The following is a 23,555-nucleotide window of genomic DNA, read 5'->3' on the forward strand; positions in this document are numbered from 1 at the left end:
TATCATATGACTTTCTAAGCGTGAAACCAACATTTTTTAATTAGTTCTGAATTTCGAATTAAATTTTATCAAAATCGGACGATTATATCATATAGATGCCATAGAAACGATCGGAAAATTATTCCGAAAATATGAAAAAAATGATATCTTTGGTGTTTTTTACATATCACCTTCTAAGCTTGGAAATAACATTTTTTACCGTACCGGCACTTTTAGAATCAGAGACAGACACCTTACCAGCTGGTCTATCACACATCGTTTTTCGCGGGCGTTCAGTTCTTATGCCATTAAAACCGAAAGGTAACGCGGTATAAAAAATACACAAGATACCACCGTTTATTTTTATATTATTGGGTTTCTGAGAACAAATTAAATTTAATTTGAGAACCACGTTCTTATTTTGAGAACAGTTTCGATGAGAACATTTTGATCTCAAAAATGTCGTTCTCATTTTAAGAACACTTTCAACTCAGATGAGAACGTCAGAATTCTCTCTGTGTGGGAATCCCTACACTGGCTCGTGCATATCTTTCAAATAAACTCCATAACCGTGGAAATCAAAGGAATACGTTTGGTCCATCTAGCGGTTACTACCTTAATTTCCACTTTGACGGCTCAATTTACAAGTAATAAGAATTAGTTAAAGGATGCCCAGTTTTTGCTCGAAGAAAATTAGGGAAAACCAAAATAACCAAAGCGGTAAGACTTTAACGTAAACTGTAAGAAATGGGCCTAATATTTAACAGAAAAATCAACAGTCTGCCCAGCAGCGGCACACTATAGAGCGATTAGAACAAAAACCCCTATAATAGCCCGTTACGTTAACAGTATGTAACTTTAGCCGAGCCGATCTAGCCATGTCCGTATGTCCGTCTCTCTGTCCGTCCGTATGAACGCTAAAATCTCGGAAACTATAAAACATGGAGAGTTGGAATTTGGCATGCAGATTCTTGCAAATATGCAAATTGGTTAGCTTAGTTAAGAATATATCTGATCAGAAACAAATTCATTGCAAACTCATACAGCAATATTTTTAGTTACGCTTCAAGTTTTTAACCTCGGTTGACCGAAGTCATAACTGTGGCCTGTCTGTCTGTATTTTTTAATCAATTTTCTGGAATTTTGGACTAGCCACTAGCCCGACAGCTTTAAGCTCCTCCTCCCCCTCACATACGTATGGCCCTCTCTGTCTGTTTATATGGTGCTTTCTCATTCTGTGAGTTTCCGACTGGCCGATTTCGCCAGTTGCCCTCGCCTGCAAATTATTTTATTGAACGCAATTGTTTTTGGCTTTGGCTCGTTTGTTATTCGGCAGAGGCGGCAAATTACTTTTTATGGCTGGCGGTGGCTTCTCACTTCCCATTTTCCCTGCCTATTTTCCATTTGGCACTCCCTCCTGTTGAATGAGAAGCGCTAAATTCTGTGATTCGCGGGTCCAGGGCCTAGATTTTGGTGCTGGCGCTGTCGTTGCCGTTGCGGCGGCTGCTCTCCGAATTTAATGGCTTAGAAACCCATTTGCATTTTTTGGTTTCTCAACTTTGCTTAGCATTATTCGACGCCGTATGTTCCGGCTGTACATGGTGCGAAGTCCCAGTGCCCGATCAGGATCAGCTTTCGGTAGACTAATTAGCTTTGGCTGTGCCACAGCACTTTAACCTGTTGTCATTAATGCGGCATTTACAAGATTCAAATTCTGAAAAATGGGTGGAGACTTATAGAAACACACCTTAAAGTGCTAATAGCCCCATGTTAAAATAACAGCTGTGAAAGTCGGCCATCGCAAGGTTTTATGTTGGATTTCACGGTTTTGAGGCTTATTTTATATTTGTCTGTGGGCGGACATGAATATATCGTCTAGTTCTGGAGCAGCATAGCTATTTATATATCTATCTATGTACTTTATGGGGTCGTCCCCTTCACTATATGGCTATATGGATTCGGATAGTAATCCTGATCAAGAATATTCCCACTTAACAGAATCAGCCACGCCTCTGCTACATCCTAATATACAATTTTGATCTACGAGTAACGGGTGTGAAAAGAAGCTTCTTTTTGAAATTATCAGTTATATCGACATAAACTGGTCCTAGTTCCCAGAGTTCACTTGAAAAATGAAATTAACGACAAGTAGTCGAGTCTCACGACTTAGCTTTGACTCAAACCCTGTGCCGCGCAAAAATAGGCAACAAACTGAGGCAAAACTCTGCGAGTACTTGGTTTTGGAGGTGTCCGTTCTTTGCTATACCATTCATCGCATTTTAAGCACTGAATCATTGCACAAAGATCATCACCCATCAGACTTCCACTGAATTTGTATAAAGTAGCCTAGCACTTTACATATACATTTTCTACAATTCATCACTGCTTAAAAACTGGCAGACATTGAGCACTTTCTAAGCATCTTTGAGCGTTATTTTAAGCAGAAAACAGGCATACGTCATTGCCTTCTGGGCCGTCGGAGGCTCCAAGCACTCCAACTAAACTGTGGCTTCTAATATTTAAGAACAAAACTAGACTCGACTATAGCGTTCTGCTTTGTTATTTATGGCATGGCAGACATATTAAGCGTTGCAGGCGTTTGTGGGCGTAGGAGTATGCGTGCCACACTTTTTTAATTAGGTCAATTCATAGTTATTGACGAGACCGATACATAAAAGCTTAATTTCTTATTCTAGACTCAGAAGTTTCGCCACTTGTGGGCGGCTTATGTGTGTTTATGTATAGGCAAATATTTATTACAATATTTATCACCAAGAAATATAACGTTTTGCATGCGCTCAAACCAATTTTCGAATCTGTTTTTCCACATCCAAAATATGGGTTCATGAACCCTTCAACAGCATCTTCTGTCTACGAAAATTTTTGACCACTTTTTCTCTTGATGTGCAAGAATTAAAAAATAGCTATCGGGGCGGACCTATCCCTTCGATTTTTTATTTATATTTTATAAATGTGACAATTGGAGTTAGTTGAGATTATCAATACCGAACAGCCGCTTTGATGAAATATTAAGATAACTATACGAGTTGAAGTTAATATGTCAAAGAACACGGAAGCTACAATTTCTTTTACATTTTTAAAAGAATTTTAAGAGAAATAAGAATAAAAGGATTTTAAAGAGAAATAAGACTCTTTGGATGGCTTCATCCCAATAGCTTAAAGGCCGAGAGATGGCGACGAAACTTACGGACGGACGGACGGACAAGGCTGCGTTGCAAAATTTGGCCGAAGTTATTGTTTCTATTAAGACAAACCAACGAATTGTTTCAGATATACATAAAAAATGTTTGCTCCATAATTTCTGTGAGATATTCCAATACGTTTAAACTTTAATCTCCGTTCCAGAATATTTAGTTTTCTTTCGGAAACTATTAAAAATGTACATGTATCTTTCACTTTCGTCCGAAAAGTTGCTTGACTTGCTTTGCAAAAGCGTGAAGAGGTGTTTATTGATGTAATCCAAACGGACGTTTTTTCCGATTTGGTGAATGTGTATCAACTCACCTGCGTTAGTTTGCCATTAACTATGCTGAGTGACTCCAGGCTCGAGCGAACGTTGCGCAGACTATTGTCCTTGAGGGCTTCCAGGTGCGAGTGCGAAAACTGCAGGTGGCGGATGTGGACGCCCGCAAGGAAGACGTCCTGCGAGAGTGACGTCACTGAGCGGTCGAAGTCGTAGATGGACAGCGAGTGGATCGGCGCCGATATTCGCTCGAGGGTCGAGCGCAGAGATACCGCCGTCGTTCCGGGGCACTCGAGGAATAGTCCTGCGAATTGGACGAAATTATCACTTGACTGTCGCCGGCATGCTAAGGCACTTTGAGAACTTTAACTAATTGGCTTTCACCCTCAAGGGCACTACCGACCAAAAGTAACGTAATAATTTAAGGTCAAACAAAAAGTTAGTGTTGTCACTCAGTTTAAAAAAACCAAAAAAAAAAGACACAAAACAGACAAAAGTTTAACACAGCTAAATGTTATATTATATAACGTTATGGTATTAAAATGATTTTAATTAATAATGTAAGGCACAACGACTAGATTAGTTTTATGACCGCCTCATTTACTTTTCAATGTTTCCGACAAATGTCCAATTGGTTCTAGAACAGCGCTGAGCTACTACTGTGGGAAAATAAGTAAGCGTCTTTGTTTGTAAAAAAAAATCTTTATTTATTCTTCTTAATTCCCCTCGACACGGTGGTTGTTGAACGGTATACTTCGAATTTTTGTGCAAATGGTCCTAAAGATCGACGACAATTTTGACAAGGTGTCGTTAGCAGGCTTGTCAGCTCAAGAAAAAATAAACTAGTCAAAAATGTTGGGCCTTCGAAGATTAAAGTAAGTAAAGTAACGGTGAAATCGTCTACAGCATTTTCTCTTGCTGTCATTGAAAATGTTTTTTTAAGTTCTATTTTTTTTTAGTTATTTGGAGCCACCTAGGTTTCCTATGAAACGTTGAGTAAGTTGTGGGCTGTGGGCGTACTAATTATTGCTCTATAAAAACGATATCTTTAGAGTGATGCGCTCGTTGAACTTTTTAGTTAGCCAGAATTTAGGACAGCAACAACCCTGGTCTTTGCATCACGATAATGCGCCGAAACGCTTTTACTCGTTTTTCTTGATTGTTCAACGCATTTCGTTCCCCAACCACCGCATTTGCCTTATTTGGCTCCGATTGAAAACCTAAAAGACCCCTGGGATCGCGTTCCTGGTCGCTTGAGGAAAGCAAAAATCAAAATCAATTCAAAATGAATAAAATAGATTCTTACATGAAAATTTACTTTGCATTTTGTTTCAAGCTTGCACTAGTTTAAATAAAGAAGTAACTTTTACTTTTCAGGTTTAATCTTTGAGTAGACCCAATAAATGATTATGAGTATGATTAGGTTGGGGAGTACGAGTGCTCTCCGGCACGTGTGTCCATGAATTCTCCTAAAAATTTATCTGTATTCTTCAAGATTCTTCCAGATTAGTCAAACGAGACTGAAGTTATATGTATTTTTATTAGGCCCTCTTTATATCATTGATTAAAGTATGGATACGTACGTGAAGTTATGTTTCGCTTCTCTGTCGGACAAAAAAACATTTCTTGTTTTTATGAGATTGGATTCTATAATTCGTGTTACGTTTTCCTTGGAAGACCCAAACAAGGCAAACTAGTTTTCCTAAACCTAATGCCACACAGCAAATTTGAAGAGTTTTTTCGGGAATTGGGAACCTTAACCTTACAGGAAAACTAAATGCACTCCTTATATATTTAAGAATTCGACTTGCAAACTGATGTCGCTACGACGCTGTCAACAAATTTCTTTGATCTTCGTCAATCAGCCAGTGTATTTTGTTGCCTGGCAGCTGATGAAATTGTGATTCCCCGGCTGGGTTAGGGTAAGCAGCTCTTGTTCCGGGCAACCGAGCAAGGATTTTGATCCCCCCAAGGCACTGTGATTTGTTAAGGTAGACCCTCAAGTCTAGGGAGTACTCGATTCGGGCAGCTTGTGTGAACTAGAACTAGAAGTACATTTGTTTGGAAAACGAGTTGCAGCACATTTAGGACTCAATCTAGTGTATTCCATGCTTTTTGTATTACAGCTTCCCTATAAAAGCTTCGACACTAGTCGAAGTACTGGCACTGGCTACTGGGCATCTTGCAGTCGTCGGCCGGTCGGGACTCATCCGCACGTCCCGGGTGCAGTAAACTTTGCCTTGGTGTCTGGCCTGATGCGTTTAATTAGTTCGCTCGACCGTTCGCACTTACCATCCTCAAACTTGTAGCAGGGACAGGCGGTGTTCTCGAAGCTGGGGCACTCGATGCCAGCCGCTCCTCCGCCGCCGCCGCCGCCGCCCCCGAGTGCCAGGCCCAGACCACGGTCCCCCGAGGCTGCTCCGCTGGGGGAGCCGTCGCCCCTGCCTCCGCCCGCGCCACCCAGCTCCGTGAAGAGGAGTTCACGTGCCGGTCCCTTGGCACTGGAGATCCTGGCCGACGGTGTTATCGAGGCTGCGGTGTCCGGCGGCAGCAGCACCAACAGCACCAACAGCAGAGCGACCGGGAGTAGGGCGGGCAGGACCAGCTCCGACCGCAGGACATGCTGCTGCACGCCGGCAACATTATTGCGATTTCGTCGGTGTTTGTGTTTGCCTTTGCATTCGGAGTCCGTCGGTGCGGTCTTCTGTTCGTGCTCCTTGGCAGCCGCCGCCTCTTCATTTGTCACCACTGCCATTTGCTCTATTTGACGTCCTTGTTGCCGGCGCTGATTATGCTCCTGCTGCTGCTGCTGCTGCTGCTGCTGCTGCTGCTGCTGCTGCTGCTGCTGCTGTTGATGCTGATGCTGCAGCTCGGGATGTTGGTTGTTTTGGCGCTTAGCTCGTTGCTTTTGCGGCACAAGACTGCCCCACTTTTCCGATTCCTTCTCACTTCCGAGGACTGCCGCCTGGCCATTTGGTGCCTCCGCGCACTTCGCTAATAAGTTTGCCAGCGCTGCTGTCGATACTGAACGGCCGCCTTTGCACATTTTCCCTGTCCGCAGCTCCCGTGTCGATTTTGTGACTGGTATTTTTCTGTTTACGTGTCCCCGTCGCCTTCAACCAGTCTCCATATCGCTGCAAGGTGGAGAAAGGGAGAACCGCAATTAACAAAGGGTAAACATGTGGGTTAACATAAAGCTTTCGTCAGAGTTTCGCATATGGTAACCTAGGAGCATGTTTCAGACATAGCACTCAATGTGTTTCCAGTTTAAAAATTCGCAAGTACTAAAACAAAAGTCAAAGTCCGTCAGAGAAGGAACTAGTCAAAGAACTCAGTTTTATTTGTCCTTCGGGGGTCCCTTGCCTTGTTATGCTAACAACACTGGGCAACTTTTTGTCTCGCCGCCATAGTTTGTAATATAAGTTAATTTCTGGCGTGCCTTCTCCGCAGCTTCGCCCACTTATTCTCACTTGGGAACCTAATTTCGCTTTTTAATTTAAATTTCAATACTCGCCCACCCGAAAGGAATTTGTGTCAAGTGCGTGGCATTTTTCCGGGCTTTTCTGGTCCCAATTTACTGCTTTGTCCTCTCCTGGGAGACGGTCACGTCAGCATGCTTTATTATTATTATTTTATTACTTAGTCGTTGTTGCCCACTCGTTTTCTAATTAAACGTTTTTCACTTTTCCTATTATACCCCATTTCAGGGCCATTAAATTCCATTAAAATAATGGCAGCTAATGCGCCAAATGACTCATGCCGGCTGCCCATCACTTAAAGCGGACCTTTTTGTTGACAAAAATAAATAAAAATGGCGCGAGCAGCAGACAAATATTTTTTATTCTGGCCAGCAAAATGACAATAACACACGACTGAACTAGGTATGCCCAGATGGACTATAGAAAGTGAGAAACTGGCTAACTGAAGTGCTAACGCCTCCTCATGGAATTTGTGACCTTTTCAAAGGCCAGCTTATATGTTTGCATTGGAATATTAAATTAAAATAATACGAACAGGACTTTGAGAGATGGCTTGAGCCGGAACCCTTGTTCCTGCGATGAGCTTGCGCCTCGACATCCGGCCCAGCGCGACACCTGTGCTTCCCAACCCTCCAGCGATCGCCTTCGCTGTCGCTCTCAGCTATGGATGTCCCGTAAGGATTCCGAGCACCGCCGGTGACCGCCGCGCATTTCCACCCCTTGCTCACGGCCTTTTCAATTAGCAGCCATGACAACTGAAGTTTTCACTGCGGCAGTCCTACTTTTTCCCATCACTCGGCTGCGTTGCGAACACTTATTTCAGTTGGGTTTCTCAGGCGCTGCGGCGGTCAGTTGGTTGGCCAGTCATTCCGCTTCTCGGTCGGGCGGTTGTGTGTTTGAGCCCGACTCGCGTTTGCGAATAATTAAATGTTAATTGAGTAACAACAAAGGCTCGTAATGCAATTGCTTTCCCAATTGACAAACGAAATTGAAATTATGGCCATGACGAGGCGCTGAAATCAAACCTGCAGTGGCAATTTATTTAACGCGGCCAAATCAATAAATCGCCAAATGAATAAGTTAAAGCAAAATGTGGTTTGCATTAAGCATTGAGAGTGAGTTCAGTAAAAGCTGCCAAAGACGCGTTGGCGGTGGATGCGAGCCTAAAGGTTCTTGCTCGGTGGTCGGTGGCGTCCCATTAAAGGAAGGCTCTGCCTCTGCCAGCATTAAAGCCGTAAGAAATACTCGACTGTCAGATACCCCGTACTTGCACTGCCCACCATGGCAAAGTCCGCTTAGATCGGTTAGTCATAACTTTTAAAATACCATTGCAATTTGCAAGATTCTTAGCATTTGTGTAAGTAAACCTAAAAATCCAGCCTAAATTTAAAAAAAAATATTGATCTAGGATCGTTTATTTCATACATTTCGCTATTAAAAAAAGTAAAAGGTTCCTAAAACCAGAACAAACGCTTCATAGTTAGAGCGGGTATTTCCTTTGGAGAGCGCAGGGCAAGCTGCGCCACCTAGCGGATGGTAGCGGGACGAGGAAAAGGTTAAAAAGTAGATTTTGACGCAAATTCGTCCTTTTCAATAAGTACTGAATGGGTCAAGAAAATTGTTGTATCATTCAAACGGTATTTCGATTACCTTTCCATTGGTGCCAAAAGTAAAGAACAGTAAGTTCAAATTGTAAGTATATTTAACTTTTGTTTCGTCAAAATACTTGTGCCGACCAGTGTACAGCTATTTTGACCTACCGAGTTATCACAGAGTGGTAACACTAAAGTTTTTCTTACTAAGCTGTTCAAGAATACCAAACATTTTCGGGATCCTAAACTAACTTTGGAACAACTGGACAAAATGACAAACAAAATAATTATTTATTTTGAGAAGTCCCCTAAAGTCTTGTTTTGCGTTTTACTTTTCAGCCAAGGATTCTATGTGATAACGAAATTTGCACTTTTACAACCTCTCTTTCTCCCCAACCAGTTTGTTTTGTACTTGGTTGAATGCAGATGCCATTTTTATTTTGGTGATCAATATCTATCTTTATGCCAAAAATGGTAGAAATCGGATCATCCATTGAAAAGTAATAAGCAAATAAAGAAATCTACCATATGTGGAGCCTTTGCGCCACTAACCTGTGAAAAATTTGTTTTTCGGTGAAAGTATTTCTATTTGTGCCAGTCCTTGGCTTCCCTTTTAAGACGCATATGAGCAAATGGACCCTGCAAAGCTGCGTTCGCCTCCTTAGAGGACAAATTCTGTGCCAGTGCAGGAGAGCAACTTTACCCTAATCAAAAGCAAATCCAACGGCCTCAGCAGCGACATAATCGCCTTCCATTTTCCTTTCATCATGCTTCTACATAGACTTGGTATTTCTTAGGAACCCCGGCAGTCATAATATAGCAACATAGAGTACGGGGGCTACATTAGCAGCACCCACACCAGCAGCAGCATTGTCCATGGTAGTTGAAGATGGGGCTAAGTATAATCATAATAATAAAAGTCATACAGCTAACATGCTATGACAAAACAGGCAGAGAACTAAGCAGGCGGAGATGTGTATAGGCGCAGAAGAGGATGGGTTCTTAGCTAATTTCAATATTAAACGGGGGGTTAGCTAGGAATGAGGTGGTCGTATTCAAAACATTCAGATAATTAGCTTAATCATGTCAAATCTTTTCATGAGGATTGTCAAACTACATTGATTTGGGGGTGAGATTTCATTTGATATTTTGTTTAAAAGACTACAGGCTTATGTTGGTTGATTAGACAGTCCGACCAAGGTCCTTCTTTGACTTTCATCTATGTACATTAAAAGCTGGAGTGTACACCCGAAGACAAAACATAAAATGTAAGACAAATGGCTTTATGCTTGGGTGATGGGAACAAGTGCCGAAAACGCATTTACTTGTATTTCTTTTCTAATAAGTAAATCTGATATATTTTGCATTGAAACATTTAAAATTTCTAGGAAATGTTAGACGTTTTTTTAGAAAGATAGAACATTTACTTATCAGAATGCACTATATTAAAAAATAAGTTCTTACTAGCATGGCTAAGCACTAACCACTTGTTAAAAATACCTAATCAAACAAAAATACCTCTTAACGAGGTGTATTGACGACCGACCTCAAGCAACAAAAGTTCAGATATCAACTCTTTTGACGAAATTGTCGTATACGATCTTGTAAACAAATACTTGTTTATATATGTATATATATTATATAGTTTAGTTTAGTTTTAAGTTTTAACGCAGATATCTCGAAAACTATTAATTGTAAAAAAATTAAATTTAGATTAAACCCAGAATCCGACAAACTATTACGCCTACAGTTTTTACTAAAATGAATTTGTCTCATTTTTTATAATTTATGATTTCAGTCAAAAGTTTGCAACGCAGTGAAGGAGACGTTTCCGCCCCATAAAGTATATATTTCTTGATCAGCGTCACAAGACGAGTCGATCTAGCCATGTCCGTCTGTCCATCTGTCTTTCTGTCCGTCCGTTTCTACGGAAGCTAGTCTCTCAATTTTAAAGCTATCGGGCTGAAACTATCTATTGCAGGTAAGTCGGAAGCAGCCGGATCGGACAACCATATCTTATAGCTCCCATAGGAACTATCGGGGAAAAAATTAAAAAAAATTATATCTTTGATGTTTTTAACATATAACCTCCTACGCTTTCTGAGTTTTGAATTAAATTTTATCAAAATCGGATGACTACATCATATAGCTGTCATAGGAACGATCTGAAAATTGGTGGGAAAATAATATGAAACAAATTATAGCTTTGGGGCTTTTTGACATATTATCTTATAAAATTGGAAAATTTAAATATTTTTAAGAATTTCCAATCCAAAAATCGGACTACTCTAACGTATAGATGTCAAAAAAATGGTATAAAAAAAGAATGTAATAATTTTTGTTAATATTACTTGAGTCAGCAACAATCCTTAAAAATTTCACATGGTGTTACCATGAAGTTGATTATTTCTTATAACTGCAATTTTATCTATTTGGTATTCATCTTTTTATAGAAGGAAACTTATTCGCTTTGATAAACACAAGCCGCACAAAGCAATGGCTCCTACAGTTTTGGTGCTATAAAATTGTAACTGATATACGAGGTGTATTCAAAAAATAAAGTTGACTTTTCAAATTTCGCGGGCAACATATTTTCGATTATCGATTTTTTTGTTTTGTTATGTTGGTACACTCTTCCCTAACATCTGTACCAAGTTTCAATTGAATCCCCTTTTTTGTTTAGTTGTGTGAGGCGTAAAGGTAACAAGTTGTTTTGCGTGCTCAGCGATTTTTTGCTATCAAAAAATATGGATCAAAGGATTTGCATCAAATTTTGTGTAAAAAATAAAATTTAGTGCTCCGAAACACTGGAAATGTTGACAGTGGCATACGGTCAAACTGTTCTGAGTAAACAAAATGTTTACAAGTGGTACAAACTCTTCCAAGATGGCCGGGAAGATGCCAATGACGAGCCTCGCTCTGGACGCCCAAGCACGTCAACAGCTGATGAAAACGTTCAAGCAGTGAAGAAAATTGTTTTGGAAAATCGTCGAATCACTATCAGAGAAGTTGCTGAAGATGTCGGTATATCGCTTGGCTCGTGCCATGAAATTTTTTCAAACGTTTTGGGCATGAGTCGTGTGTCAGCGAAGTTTGTTCCAAAATTGCTGAATTTTGACCAAAAGAACCGTCGCATGAGCATCGCTCAAGAGCTGTTGGATGACGTCAACGACGACCCAGATTTACTCAAAAGGGTCATAACTGGTGACGAATCATGGGTATATGGTTATGATATCGAAACCAAAGCCCAATCGTCACAACGGGAGAGCCCAGGTGAGCCAAGACCGAAAAAAGCACGCCAAGTTCGATCAAATGTCAAAGTTTTGATCACTGTATTCTTCGATTACCATGGCGTGGTGCATCAGGAGTTCTTACCATATGGTCGTACGGTCAATAAACAGTATTATCTGGAATACTGTTCACCGGATTTGGCTCCATGTGACTTTTTCTTGTTCCCAAAACTAAAGAGACCTATGAAAGGACGGAGATTTGCATCGATTGAAGAGATACAGACTGCATCGCTGGAAGAGCTCAAGGCTATACCGAAAAGTGCTTATGGGAAGGGCTTTGAGGATTGGAAAAACCATTGGCATAAGTGTATTGTATCTGAGGGGGATTAATTTGAAGGGGACAACATGAATATTAATAAATAAATTAATAGTTTTTCTTGAAAATACAAAGTCACCTTACTTTTTGAACACAACTCGTATATTGGATTCGTCAGTACCCATAATGTAGGTCCTATGAAATATTCTAGATCTGGATTACGAGTCCCTCCATGTCCATCTTTGCACCCGTGTGAGCGCTGTGATCTCATGATAATATAGGAAAGGCATTCAGATAAATGGATTCCTGCGCAATGTAGCTTGTTATGCCGATGGCATGTGTGCAAACGCCCAGTAGGCAAAAGTTCTTGAAAATGTAGTTTTAGTGTACGTAGAAATAAATGAATTTAAATTTATAACGAACTAAGTTAAAAAGGCTCCGCATGGTCAGTGGTACCAGTGGCCTAAACAAGGTAGCGTTTGGTTTAGTCAACTGTATAATAAAATTTCGTCACAAGAATTTATACGAGAACTGTTGTGCGCTGAAATTAGTTTAGAATGGGTGTAGCTATGTTTAAATTATTTCAAACATTTCCTAACTAGCCACTCTTAATTTACCCAAAACACTTGACTTTGCTTTTTTCAAATTTACGGCTCTGCGAAATATATACATACATGCATGTTTTTCTCAGCTTAGACTGACAGGCCATTCATCAAAAGCCGCCTTCCTTCGCCCCAAGTGGCCCATTTTTGTGCGATTCCAGAGGTGGGGTAATTGGCCGCCCTGGAAAACGCCTAGCTGCGGAGGAAAATGCGGGAAATACCACGGAAAATGAAGTTCCAACGAGGGAATATCAATGAAAGGTCAACGCTCCAGCCGTGATTGACAGCCGCGAAATTTTCGGGTGGCGGTGTTGAGACAAACAATCTTGCGGTTACTACGGCTCCTAAGCAAGAACAAACATTAGAAAATGTCAATTTGTCACGAAGCGGGGCTGTTGGAGCGGGTCTCTAAGTGGATTGTCTTGTTAGTGGTTACAGTCCTGTTCCTTTTTGGATGCCGATCCCACCTCGTCTTGAGAAGAGCTAGCTGACAGCGTTTGGTCTGCAAACGCCACAATGACGGACTCAATTTTTCTGACAAATGCCAAATTCACTAAGCGATCTGTTTGGTTCAGTTAAATTCCATTTACATGCGGGCTCCGGTTTTCTTTCGCTTCTGCGTTTTCAAAAAAGTGCTCTCATTTTCGGAAAGCTATGTTTCATAGGAATGTTTCATTCCTAGCACCGTTCCCTCCTACTCAGACAGTAGCTTGTTGTTGCTGGGGGACATATTTACGAGTAAAATTTGAGTTGGGGTCAGAAGGTATGTAGTTATAAACAAAATATACCACCACTGGCAACTGTAGTGGTAAACATTAGAGTAAATCTTCCAATGAGTAGTCCCTACTTCTTGGTTGGGCAACTAGGACCCATTTTACGTAGAACAAGGAAGAACGCTATAGTCGAGTGCCTCGACTATCAGATACCCGTTACTCAGCCTAAGGGTGTTAAAGGGAAGTGGAGATGTATTAGCAGCAAAGCGTGATTGTAAAACGCCACCTACCCACTATATGTTGTGTGGGCGGCAGACAAATTTAAGCGTTTAATGCATTTGTGGGCGTTAGAGTGGGCGTGGCCAATTTTTTTTAGGTCAATCGATAGGTATTGATGAAACAAATACATTTCAGTTAAAATTGCTTTTCTATAAAAAAAAACTGTTTGCGGATTGAGGGCGTAAGAGTGGGCGTGGCACCCATTTGCGCTGCGCAAGAAGCCCAGGTATCTGCATGCCAGGTATGAATATTCTAGCTTCTATAGCTTCCGAGATCTTAGTGTTCATACGGACAGACAAACTTGGCTGGATCGACTCGGCTAGTGATCCTGATGAAGAATATATATACTTTATGGAGTGGGAAACGCTTCCTTCTATCTGTTACATACTTTCCGACGAATCTAGTATACCCTTTTACTCTACGAGTAACGGGTATACAAATATTCAAGACAAAGAAAAAATTGTCGTGTTCAAAACTAAAGAAAATTTGCGTTTTGCGTAAGCCGAAGCACCAACTTTTGCGTTTTGAAACTTCTACACAATTTTATAAAGAAAGAGTAAAAAAGATCGAACAAATATAACATGCTTACATCTTATCTTATTCTTTATTAAAATAAATCGTAGATTGGGTTATATCCCTGAACATGACGCTTCTATTTTTTAAGATTTTACCCCATTTAAAATTTCCTGTTGGAGTCGGAGAAGGTCCATTTTGATAGCCCCGAAGAGGAAGAGAACCATTGAAACAAGAGAGTAAGCTATATGAATAAATACCGAAACTGGTCATCGATCGGGTATTTTAAAATCGGTTACTCGTAGAGTAAAATGCTATTTTGTTTTCGAGGGAGGGTATTTGAAAGTCCTTATCGAGCGCGATGATATCTTGTAGATAGAATACTTAAATACACGATGTTCATCATTTATAAAGAAGTTTTTGTCTTGAAAATAATTTATCAAATGGCGCTCTATTCACTTCTGCTGTAGAACCCATATAAGAGATATCGCAATAGCATTGTAATCTATATGAATATTTCCGTTGGCAAGGCGAAGTCCACATAGTTACTCTATCCCGTACTTCATTCTAGATACATTTTTCTTGGGAGTTTACTAATTTATTTACCATACAAAGCTTAGTCGATGACAAACTTGTACATGTTTTTTTGTACTTAAAAATGTCATATAAAAATGTTGTCTCACCAATCCACTGTTTTGAGCATCCAAAATGACTTCCTATTGAACTGAATCGGGCCGAAACTCGAACTGAAATCGTTCCCATCGATCGAACCAATTTTAGAAAATGGGCAAAAAGTGATTAATAAAAGTGTTCGCCAAACTTTGAATCTATTGTATTTAGAGCACTTAGGGCAGCGTGATCAGCATCGTTAGTATTTGTTCTTCTAAGTTTTCTATCTCCAGCCTCCTAATACACCCACAATGTAACCAAGACCCCAAAACCGAAAAGGGATTTATACAAACCCACAATCAAAGAGACAACTACTTTCATGTTGGACAGTCCCCCAAAACCTTGTTTTTGCAATAACGCGATTCCTGGTAAGAATGAAAATTGGCTATATATAGCAGTCGCCTACCTATAGAAAAAAGCAAATGCTCGTGGATTTCAAGTGGCTACTTATTGATAAAGCACAGATGGGCGCTGCTTCTGGATTCTTTGGAGGTGTTTTCTAATTTTCCCCTACAGGAGAGTCAATGGAGAAATGGTATTTGGCTGCTGATGACTCATTACTACCAAGTTTAAGTGCCGCGAGAACCTTGGGCTGGGACCTGAGATTCGGGCTCTGGGTTTTCGGGTTGGCGTGGTTGGTTTTCCGTTCTTGCGTTTCGGGTTCTCGGTAAGCCGTAATCGCCTTATCGGAGGCCGAACATTACCCAACTGCTAGCCAAAGATATGCTCCCGATTTTTGTGTGTATTTTCTTTTAGGGATATATTTCATTGGCTGTCGTCGCCTTCGGTCAAGGGGAAGCCCTGGTGGTGGCGAGGGACTCCCAATTCGAAAAAAAGACCACAGATAATAAAAACTTACTTTGGTCGGGTAGAGAGGTGCCCTGACCCAGACATCCGAATTTCCATATCAGGTCGAAGTCATAGGAGTGTGGAACACTTAAAAAAGAGACCGGGTTGACTACTCCATTGACGCACTCAGAAAAACAACCCAATTCAGCGCTAACCTATAGCTGGCGTATCCCCGATAAAATTGAATTTTATATTTTCTCCAATGGCTCGAATTAGTCGTTAGTAAAAATACCACAGAAATGGCTCAGTGCCGAGCTCGGGTAGAATTTGGCTATTGTTTTTCCATAAAAATTATGTTTGATGGATATAACAAGAATCTCACCAGAATTCAGCACCAAGCGGTTTCTGTGGCAGCCATAATTTTTGTTAAGTTACTTTTGTCAATTTATTTGCATACCCTTGCATAGAGTAAAAACATATCAGACCCCACATAGTATATTTTTTATTGATTTCATATAGTTTATTTAGTTATGCAAGTCGGTCAAGCAATGACGGTCTGTCCGTTTGGTTGTAACAAACTAATCTCCCACTCTTAAAGCTGTCAAGATGACGAAGTCGGAACGAGTCCGATTGGCAGCACTAGACTGGAAATACAACAGCAAATATTTTTACAAGAATATTGAAATTTGTGTTTATTCCAACTATTGTTGGTTTTTTCGACTTTAATTTTAATTTTTTGCTGAAAAACGCAGTCTACTAGTAATCAGCTGGGACTTCCCTAGATACCTTCAACCCTGCAGCTTATCTCACTTAAGATTTCAGAATCCTAAATACATTTTTTCTAATTGAACTGTCCCAAAAACGATCAGAAATTAAAAGGTAGACTAATAGATAATATAATAGAATAGCTTCGTTCGTGCTGATCATGTTCTCGTCTGCCTGTTCATTACAATAGAACAACGATACAATTGTTAAATTTATTAAACATCTTCCAAGTATACGGTTGTGTGTTCGAGAGTACATTCATTTCGGATCGCCCAAGGCAGCTAGATGGTTCAAACTTGATTCAAAGTAGAATAAGGCAGTTGGCCACTCTCCTGGCCTCCCTAAACAGAGCTAAGTATGATTGGGCAGCATTGAACCCTTGCTCTGTTTATCGCCGAAGACTGCCCAAAGACGTCCGGGGAAGGGCAGAAAAACGGAATAGTGATATGTAAATGGCTTATGCTTTGGCAAACTTGCAAATTGGTGTCCACTTTTCATGTTGTCCCAGCCATGGGAGCCCTTTTTTCCAGCCATGTCTCTATTTTCCGATGGATTTCCCTTTCCCAGTCGCTCCGCCGCTTGTCCACTCCCCATGTGGCTATCTCTCGCCGTAGGATTGTGTTGATGTTTTCTTTTGGGGGCTCGCAAGCAAATGAATCCCAAAAATGTTGGCTGCCCTTTTTGGGTTTTCTCGCTTTAAACTTGATTCATGTCAGCCCAGCTCTCGACATCGATATATTTTTTCCTCGTGTTTTCCAATTTTTTCGGGTCTTTTGATATCTTTAGCATGCATGCCACTTCGCCCCTTCCCCACGCCGCTCCGGCGTGTTGATATGTTTATCATTGTTATTATTTATGCTTAGATTTGAATGTCAATGTCGAATCGGAATCAGCGCTGACATTCATTTCGAATATGAAAAGGGGAAGAAACCGGGGAAATCGCCTAGAAAGTAGACAATGGAGTGGGGGCGATTTATGGCAGTGCGGCTTCGGATTTTTGTGTGCCCCCGAGGGCTGCCGCTGTGTTGTTTTTCCGTTAAAATGTTAACTGTATCAAAAGGCGGTAATATGCCCTGCCTGCTTAGGAAATGGTAAGCTAACAAGAGAAAACTCGGCTAATCGACTGTAACCATGGTTGCACAATAAGTCTGGCCTTTTACTTTTCGGTGGATTAACTATTTTTAACGTGTAGATAAATATTAATAATTTTAGTTTAATAAATAATATTTTGGGAATACTTTAGAATGGTGGTAGTTTTTGGTAGTTGTTCCCCTGATCGCAAAGAAATTGTTTTAGGGTACGTTTTTTAAATATTTTGAGCAAAAGTTTCTTATGTTCTTTTAATTATACCTTGAGTTGCATCCACAAATGAAATGTAAATATCGTACATTGATCATATTGTGAGCTGCAACTCGGCAAACTTCGAAAATGCGCACTTTTTAACGATTTATTGACTACAAGGCGTCCGTTGTCATCGCCAGGACATATTTTCTGTAAGCTGATTTACACAAATCCCACTCACACTTTAAATGGGGGCGCTGACAGGATTTAGCGGTAAGGGCGTTTGTGGGCTTTGGAGTGAACGTTGCACTCTGCGCGCTGGGCAAAAATTCACAGCCGGACAGACGGACAAACGGACAAACGGACAGATAAACAGACAAACGGACAGACGGAAAAACGGACATAGCATCGTTGTTGTGGCTAGTGATTCAGATTATATATGTATATAGTTTACTTGCTCGGAAATGCATTTTTTACCTGTGACATACTCTCCGACGCTCACAATTTTACTAAGCTTTATTCTTAGCTTGCTTGAGTTTAAGTCTTTTCTAATTACTCTATCTATAAAGCCCTAACCTTCGGTTAGTGAACAAAGTATGCGCGTATTCGATTTAATATTTTTTATCTGGGTAGCCAACAAATAAATGTTATGTTTATAAAACTAAACCTGTGAAACAGAATGTACCAGTTTGTATTCTTATTTTTTACCAAAACACAGTCCGTATCAAAACCATTATAATGATATTTAAATGTTGGTTAGTATGCACGAGTTTTTACAACTAATTATGTACATTTGCATTTCATTTCATTTAATTTAAAATAAAAGTTGTAGTTAAAAAACTGCGAGAATGTGTACACATCATGACCGACGGACAAGGCTATACCGACTCGCTTAGTGATGCTGATCAAGAAAGCACTGCTGTGGTCAAATAGTAACAATCAAATCATTTTCTTATTCTTCTAAACCAATTTCCTCTCCTTCGAGCAATCTCCTCCCAACAAAATACACTCATGACACCGTTTTCCCAGTCCGCGAGACATGCCAAATAGTCCCTTTCCGGTGTACCCATCAGCGATGGCTACCTCCTTTTTTCCGGGAATAGACAGAAGTCACACGGAGCAAAATCCGGCGGTTGCGGATCGATCTGCTCCGAATTATTCGCGAAACCTCACGGAAAACGACGGAATGTCGGGTGGTGCATTTTCGTGGTGGAAAAACGTGGAGTAGTTGTGGCTCTATGGCATTTTTGAAGTTGTTTGCTTTTTTCCGCTGCTTTTTTGCAGGTCTATCCTGTTTTCTTAAGCTCAAAGGTGGCAGCACTAGTGTGCGAACTTTGAACTTTGATGGCTATGAAGAAAGCGTAGATATTCGAAAGTGTATCTAATTTCCATTTATGTTTCTAGTCTAGAATTTACATTGTATTTTGTATTATTTGTGTTTCTACTTTTATTCTATGTATTTTTTTAATTTTTTTATTCATTCCCATTTGATATACATAGTTGTCCGATTCAGCTCGATCCAACCTATTGATAAATAAGACCTATGGAAAAATATCAAGCACACAACCTTAAAACTTAGGCACTAGCTTGGGAAGCTTATAAGGAATATATTCTTTCACGGTCATGTACTGATGTACGTTATATAGGGTTGGCTTTTTTATGATCTCAAGGGTAATGAATAAATGTGAAAATGATTAGCTCAGGGTATGACAAATTGTATGTATGACATGTAAAAAGAAGTGAATTTCCATTGAAAATTCCAAATGCCACTCGAAAAAAGGGAAGATGGAAAGGAAGAAGCGGAGGCAGACAGCAATCATTCGAAAGACAACGAAATTTTTTAATTGATTTCACTTAAAGCACCAAAACAACGCGGCATCTGGGCAAGAAGAAGGAAAGTGCCTAAGAAACTGACGATTCGATATTGCTATACATACGCAGAGGGTACTATGACTTCAGTCCCAAGTTTGCATCGCAGGGAAGAAGCTCTTTTCGACCTTGTAAAGTGTTTGTATATTCTTGGTGGCTTTACCAGAAAATTCCATTTAGTCATGTCCATTAGTTGGCCTGTACGCGAAGTAGTCTTTTAGACTTAAAGCTGCCGGAATGGAACTATTTCAAGAATCGTAGTATATAGGCGGAACTTGACGGAGAACTTTATACCTCTTATAGGAATATTGAATATAATATAGGAATAATAATAAAAAAGTGGAAAATCGAATGAAGACAAATTTTCGTACGTGTTTTTGGAATATACTCTTCTTCTTTTGGAAGCATATTTTATATTTGGAAGTGCAAACTAAATTTGTACAAAATAGTATGACTACATCTTCTGGCTGTCAAATAGATGAATAGATGATGAATAAAAGAAGAATTTGTATCTTCGTTGATTTCAATCATACTCTCTACACCCTGGGAATTACAAATTCAGTTTCGTAACTAGTGCTATTAAATAAATACTCTTATTTCCCCCTAACGGATTGCGACCATTCCCTGAAAGGGTATCCCAGCTTCAGCTTGCCAATGCCAACTTAATTTTTGTTGTTTTTTATTTCTTAAACGTTTTTGTTGCTTTTCTTTTTTGGTGATAGGCCACAAGACCACTCACAAACTTGACCATTGAAAAATCAGCAGAAAAGCGAAAGGGACGGAGGAAGACAAAAAGAGAGAAAAAGAGCACTCTAGATTTGTACACTTAAATAAATAGAACCAAACTTTCCACAGAAATGTGTTCTTTTATGAATGGATCAACAGAAGCGGCCTGAAATTGTCACATTAAATGCTTTCAAAAATCAAAGTTTTTAAAAAAATATGTAAATATGTTGAGTAATTTCTCTCTTCAATCTATAGTCTTGTGTTCATGTTTGTTCACTCCCAAAATGAACCCGACTGAACGCTATATTTGATGCCATCGACTATCAGATACCCGTCACATTGAAATGAGTACGTTACATCGAAACGAGGTAAGTGTAAAGTGCAAAGATGTAAAATGTAAATGCTTTCAGAAATCATAGTTTTTAAAAAAATATGTAAATATTTTGAGTAATTTCTCTCTTCAATCTATAGGCTTATGTCCATGTTTGTTCACTCCCAAAATGAACCCGACTGAACGCTATATTTGATGCCATCGACTATCAGATACCCGTCACATTGAAATGAGTACGTTACATCGAAACGAGGTAAGTGTAAAGTGCAAAGATGTAAAATGTAAATGCTTTCAGAAATCATAGTTTTTAAAAAAATATGTAAATATTTTGAGTAATTTCTCTCTTCAATCTATAGGCTTATGTCCATGTTTGTTCACTCCCAAAATGAACCCGACTGAACGCTATATTTGATGCCATCGACTATCAGATACCCGTCACATTGAAATGAGTACGTTACATCGAAACGAGGTAAGTGTAAAGTGCAAAGATGTAAAATGTAAATGCTTTCAGAAATCATAGTTTTTAAAAAAATATGTAAATATTTTGAGTAATTTCTCTCTTCAATCTATAGTCTTGTGTTCATGTTTTTTCACTCCCAAAATGAACCCGACTGAACGCTATATTTGATGCCATCGACTATCAGATACCCGTCACATTAAAATGAGTACGTTACATCGAAACGAGGTAAGTGTAAAGTGCAAAGATGTAAAATGTAAATGCTTTCAGAAATCATAGTTTTTAAAAAAATATGTAAATATTTTGAGTAATTTCTCTCTTCAATCTATAGGCTTATGTCCATGTTTGTTCACTCCCAAAATGAACCCGACTGAACGCTATATTTGATGCCGTCACATTGAAATGAGTACGTTACATCGAAACGAGGTAAGTGTAAAGTGCAAAGATGTAAAATGTAAATGCTTTCAGAAATCATAGTTTTTAAAAAAATATGTAAATATTTTGAGTAATTTCTCTCTTCAATCTATAGGCTTATGTCCATGTTTGTTCACTCCCAAAATGAACCCGACTGAACGCTATATTTGATGCCATCGACTATCAGATACCCGTTACATCGAAATGAGTACGTTACATCGAAACGAGGTAAATGTAAAGTGCAAAGATGTAAAATGTAAGTAAGTAATACAAAGAGCTGCTTTGACAAGAACTACGAATTCCAAACTCTTCCAGCCAATCACGGTGAATTGATGTACGCAAGAAAGAACGGATTTTCCTGGAGAAGATTTCTGTGACCCCCGTACACACCCAGGTATGCATCAAAGCGCGAATATTCGTATGAACGTACATAAGTACATGTACTTGTGCGCCTATTAGGTAATATGGAACTCGGCGAGGTAGTGACCCCGTTCGCACTGGATTTACATACGTGTGTACATGGGCGCTGAGTCCAAGTAAATAAATAATTCAGTTCGAGACGCCAGCAACAACAAACGACCTCTCGGTGCAGTTACGCCGAAGAGCGCCGAAAGCTAAGCTCCGCTGAAGTGCGCTCTGCGAAGAGAGTTCTTCCGAGCCGCGCTCCGCAGCTTGTCGCTCTCTTACCGGCAGCCCGATCGGGTGAGTACATTCGTGCATGCCTACGTACGGAGAAATGTGTGCGAGCATGCATGATCGCCGCCGAGCCGACCCTCTCTCGCGGGCTCTCTTCCTCGCCCCAGCACACTACACAGCGCGCGCGGCAGCGCTCCTCATTCCAAAAACAACTGTGAACGTGAACGGTAACGGTACGAGCTCTCTTCCCCTGCCGCCCCGCTCTGCGAAAATACCCGACGAAAGCCGAGGAGATAAAGAAAATGAAAAGCAGCCAGAAAAGCAGATCGCAGAACAGCAGAAATTCGCAGTGTTTCGTTTTCGTTTGCGGCGTGCATATGTACATGTGTCGTGTGTAAATACGATTTCGGGGGCATGTGCAGTGGCCGTACATGTGTGTGTTCTGTTTCCCGCAAAATCGCCCAATTAAAAACAGTCGAACGCCCTTTCGTGTGCTTTTAGTTTAATTCGCCTATTTTCCGCGCGGCTTCATTTGCTCATAACCTGACCCGGTTTCAGTGCGACACTGGACGGAACCCGAAAACGATATCTGCAGGGGAAGCCGGAAAATAGGGATGAGGGAGAACAGGGTGTTGTGAAACGGATTCTGTAGCTGCTGCGGCTGGCTTTGCAGCAACGGCACCCGATAATTCGTAATCTCAAAAATACACTTGCCTGTAAATACGGTACGCCCCATGAGCACCGAAACAAAGACTCTCGCTGTAGGCTATCCGAGGGATTCCTCCGATCTTCATGGGGCTGTGGTTCCTGCTTTTATAGTGCTGGCCATAGGGAGCGATCTGGTAACCCCTAAATTTCACAGTGTACTTGCCACAGTATATGCCACAGAATTACTTAAATAAGAAATACACTATTGCCCAATTTTTAAGAGCAGGAACTGCAGTCTTGGGTTCGGCGTTCATGGGGCCCATGCTCCTCGGCACTGGACTAACTCAACTATTTTTTGCAGTGTTTTTTGTATGTGTGCATTCTTCTTTGTGAACGAACGATTCCGGATCAGTGAATCAAAAAACGCAGCATTTAGTTCGAAAACAGCGCGAAACACCACCGAAACATAAGGAAACTGCACATCCATCCAGCCGAACCTTCAAAACAAACAGCGTTCTGCAAAGGAACGGAGTCAACAACGACTTTTGAGCGGTTCAATTTGTGATGTTCGATGCCCCCAAGCCCCATTCATCATTACAATAACAAGCACCGCAGCGGGTGAAAGATACAAAAACGGATCTTCTCTAGCGCCTCGCTTTGGGATACGAAACATGAATGTGAGTGGACTACTTTAAACTTCTATCGTTCTGCAAGCAAATAGTCTAGCACCTTCTTAGGCCCTTGCGAATGCAGTTTCAGACCAAAATGCGCGTCCTTGTGATT

The 23,555-nt window shown here is 40.4% G+C and overlaps 2 protein-coding genes and 1 long non-coding RNA gene across 9 annotated transcripts in view; 2 read left to right on the plus strand and 1 right to left on the minus strand.

Annotated features, from left to right (window-relative positions):
• LOC108028903 (chaoptin) overlaps positions 1–23,555 on the minus strand; it is a 229,236-nt gene that overhangs the window by 18,776 nt on the left and 186,905 nt on the right. Inside the window, exons 7-8 of the mRNA XM_050884708.1 lie at positions 5,756–6,597; positions 3,505–3,767 (exon numbers count right to left, since the gene is read on the minus strand). Coding sequence (XP_050740665.1) covers positions 3,505–3,767; positions 5,756–6,509 — 1,017 coding nt within the window. The 5' untranslated portion in view covers positions 6,510–6,597. The remainder of the gene's footprint in view (positions 1–3,504; positions 3,768–5,755; positions 6,598–23,555) is intronic.
• LOC122818674 (uncharacterized) lies at positions 20,592–21,677 on the plus strand. Of its 2 annotated transcripts, XR_006368159.2 has the most exons (5): positions 20,592–20,654; positions 20,758–20,870; positions 20,974–21,086; positions 21,190–21,302; positions 21,604–21,663. It is a non-coding gene; the product is annotated as an uncharacterized LOC122818674 (long non-coding RNA). The 2 variants fall into 2 exon arrangements; XR_007763237.1 differs by lacking the exon at positions 21,190–21,302 and having other exon boundaries at positions 21,604–21,677.
• The window catches only part of LOC108028904 (protein folded gastrulation), a 33,462-nt gene continuing 32,198 nt past the window's right edge, over positions 22,292–23,555 (plus strand). The window contains exons 1-2 of one of the 6 annotated variants that reach the window (XM_044093690.2): positions 22,292–22,357; positions 23,134–23,449. The gene's annotated coding sequence lies outside the window, so the exon portion shown is untranslated. The other 5 variants (XM_044093692.2, XM_044093689.2, XM_017100923.3 and 2 more) reach the window with 5 other exon arrangements.

Source organism: Drosophila biarmipes, chromosome X, assembly GCF_025231255.1.
Source record: "Drosophila biarmipes strain raj3 chromosome X, RU_DBia_V1.1, whole genome shotgun sequence".
In the NCBI taxonomy this organism is placed as follows: Eukaryota; Metazoa; Arthropoda; class Insecta; order Diptera; family Drosophilidae; genus Drosophila; species Drosophila biarmipes.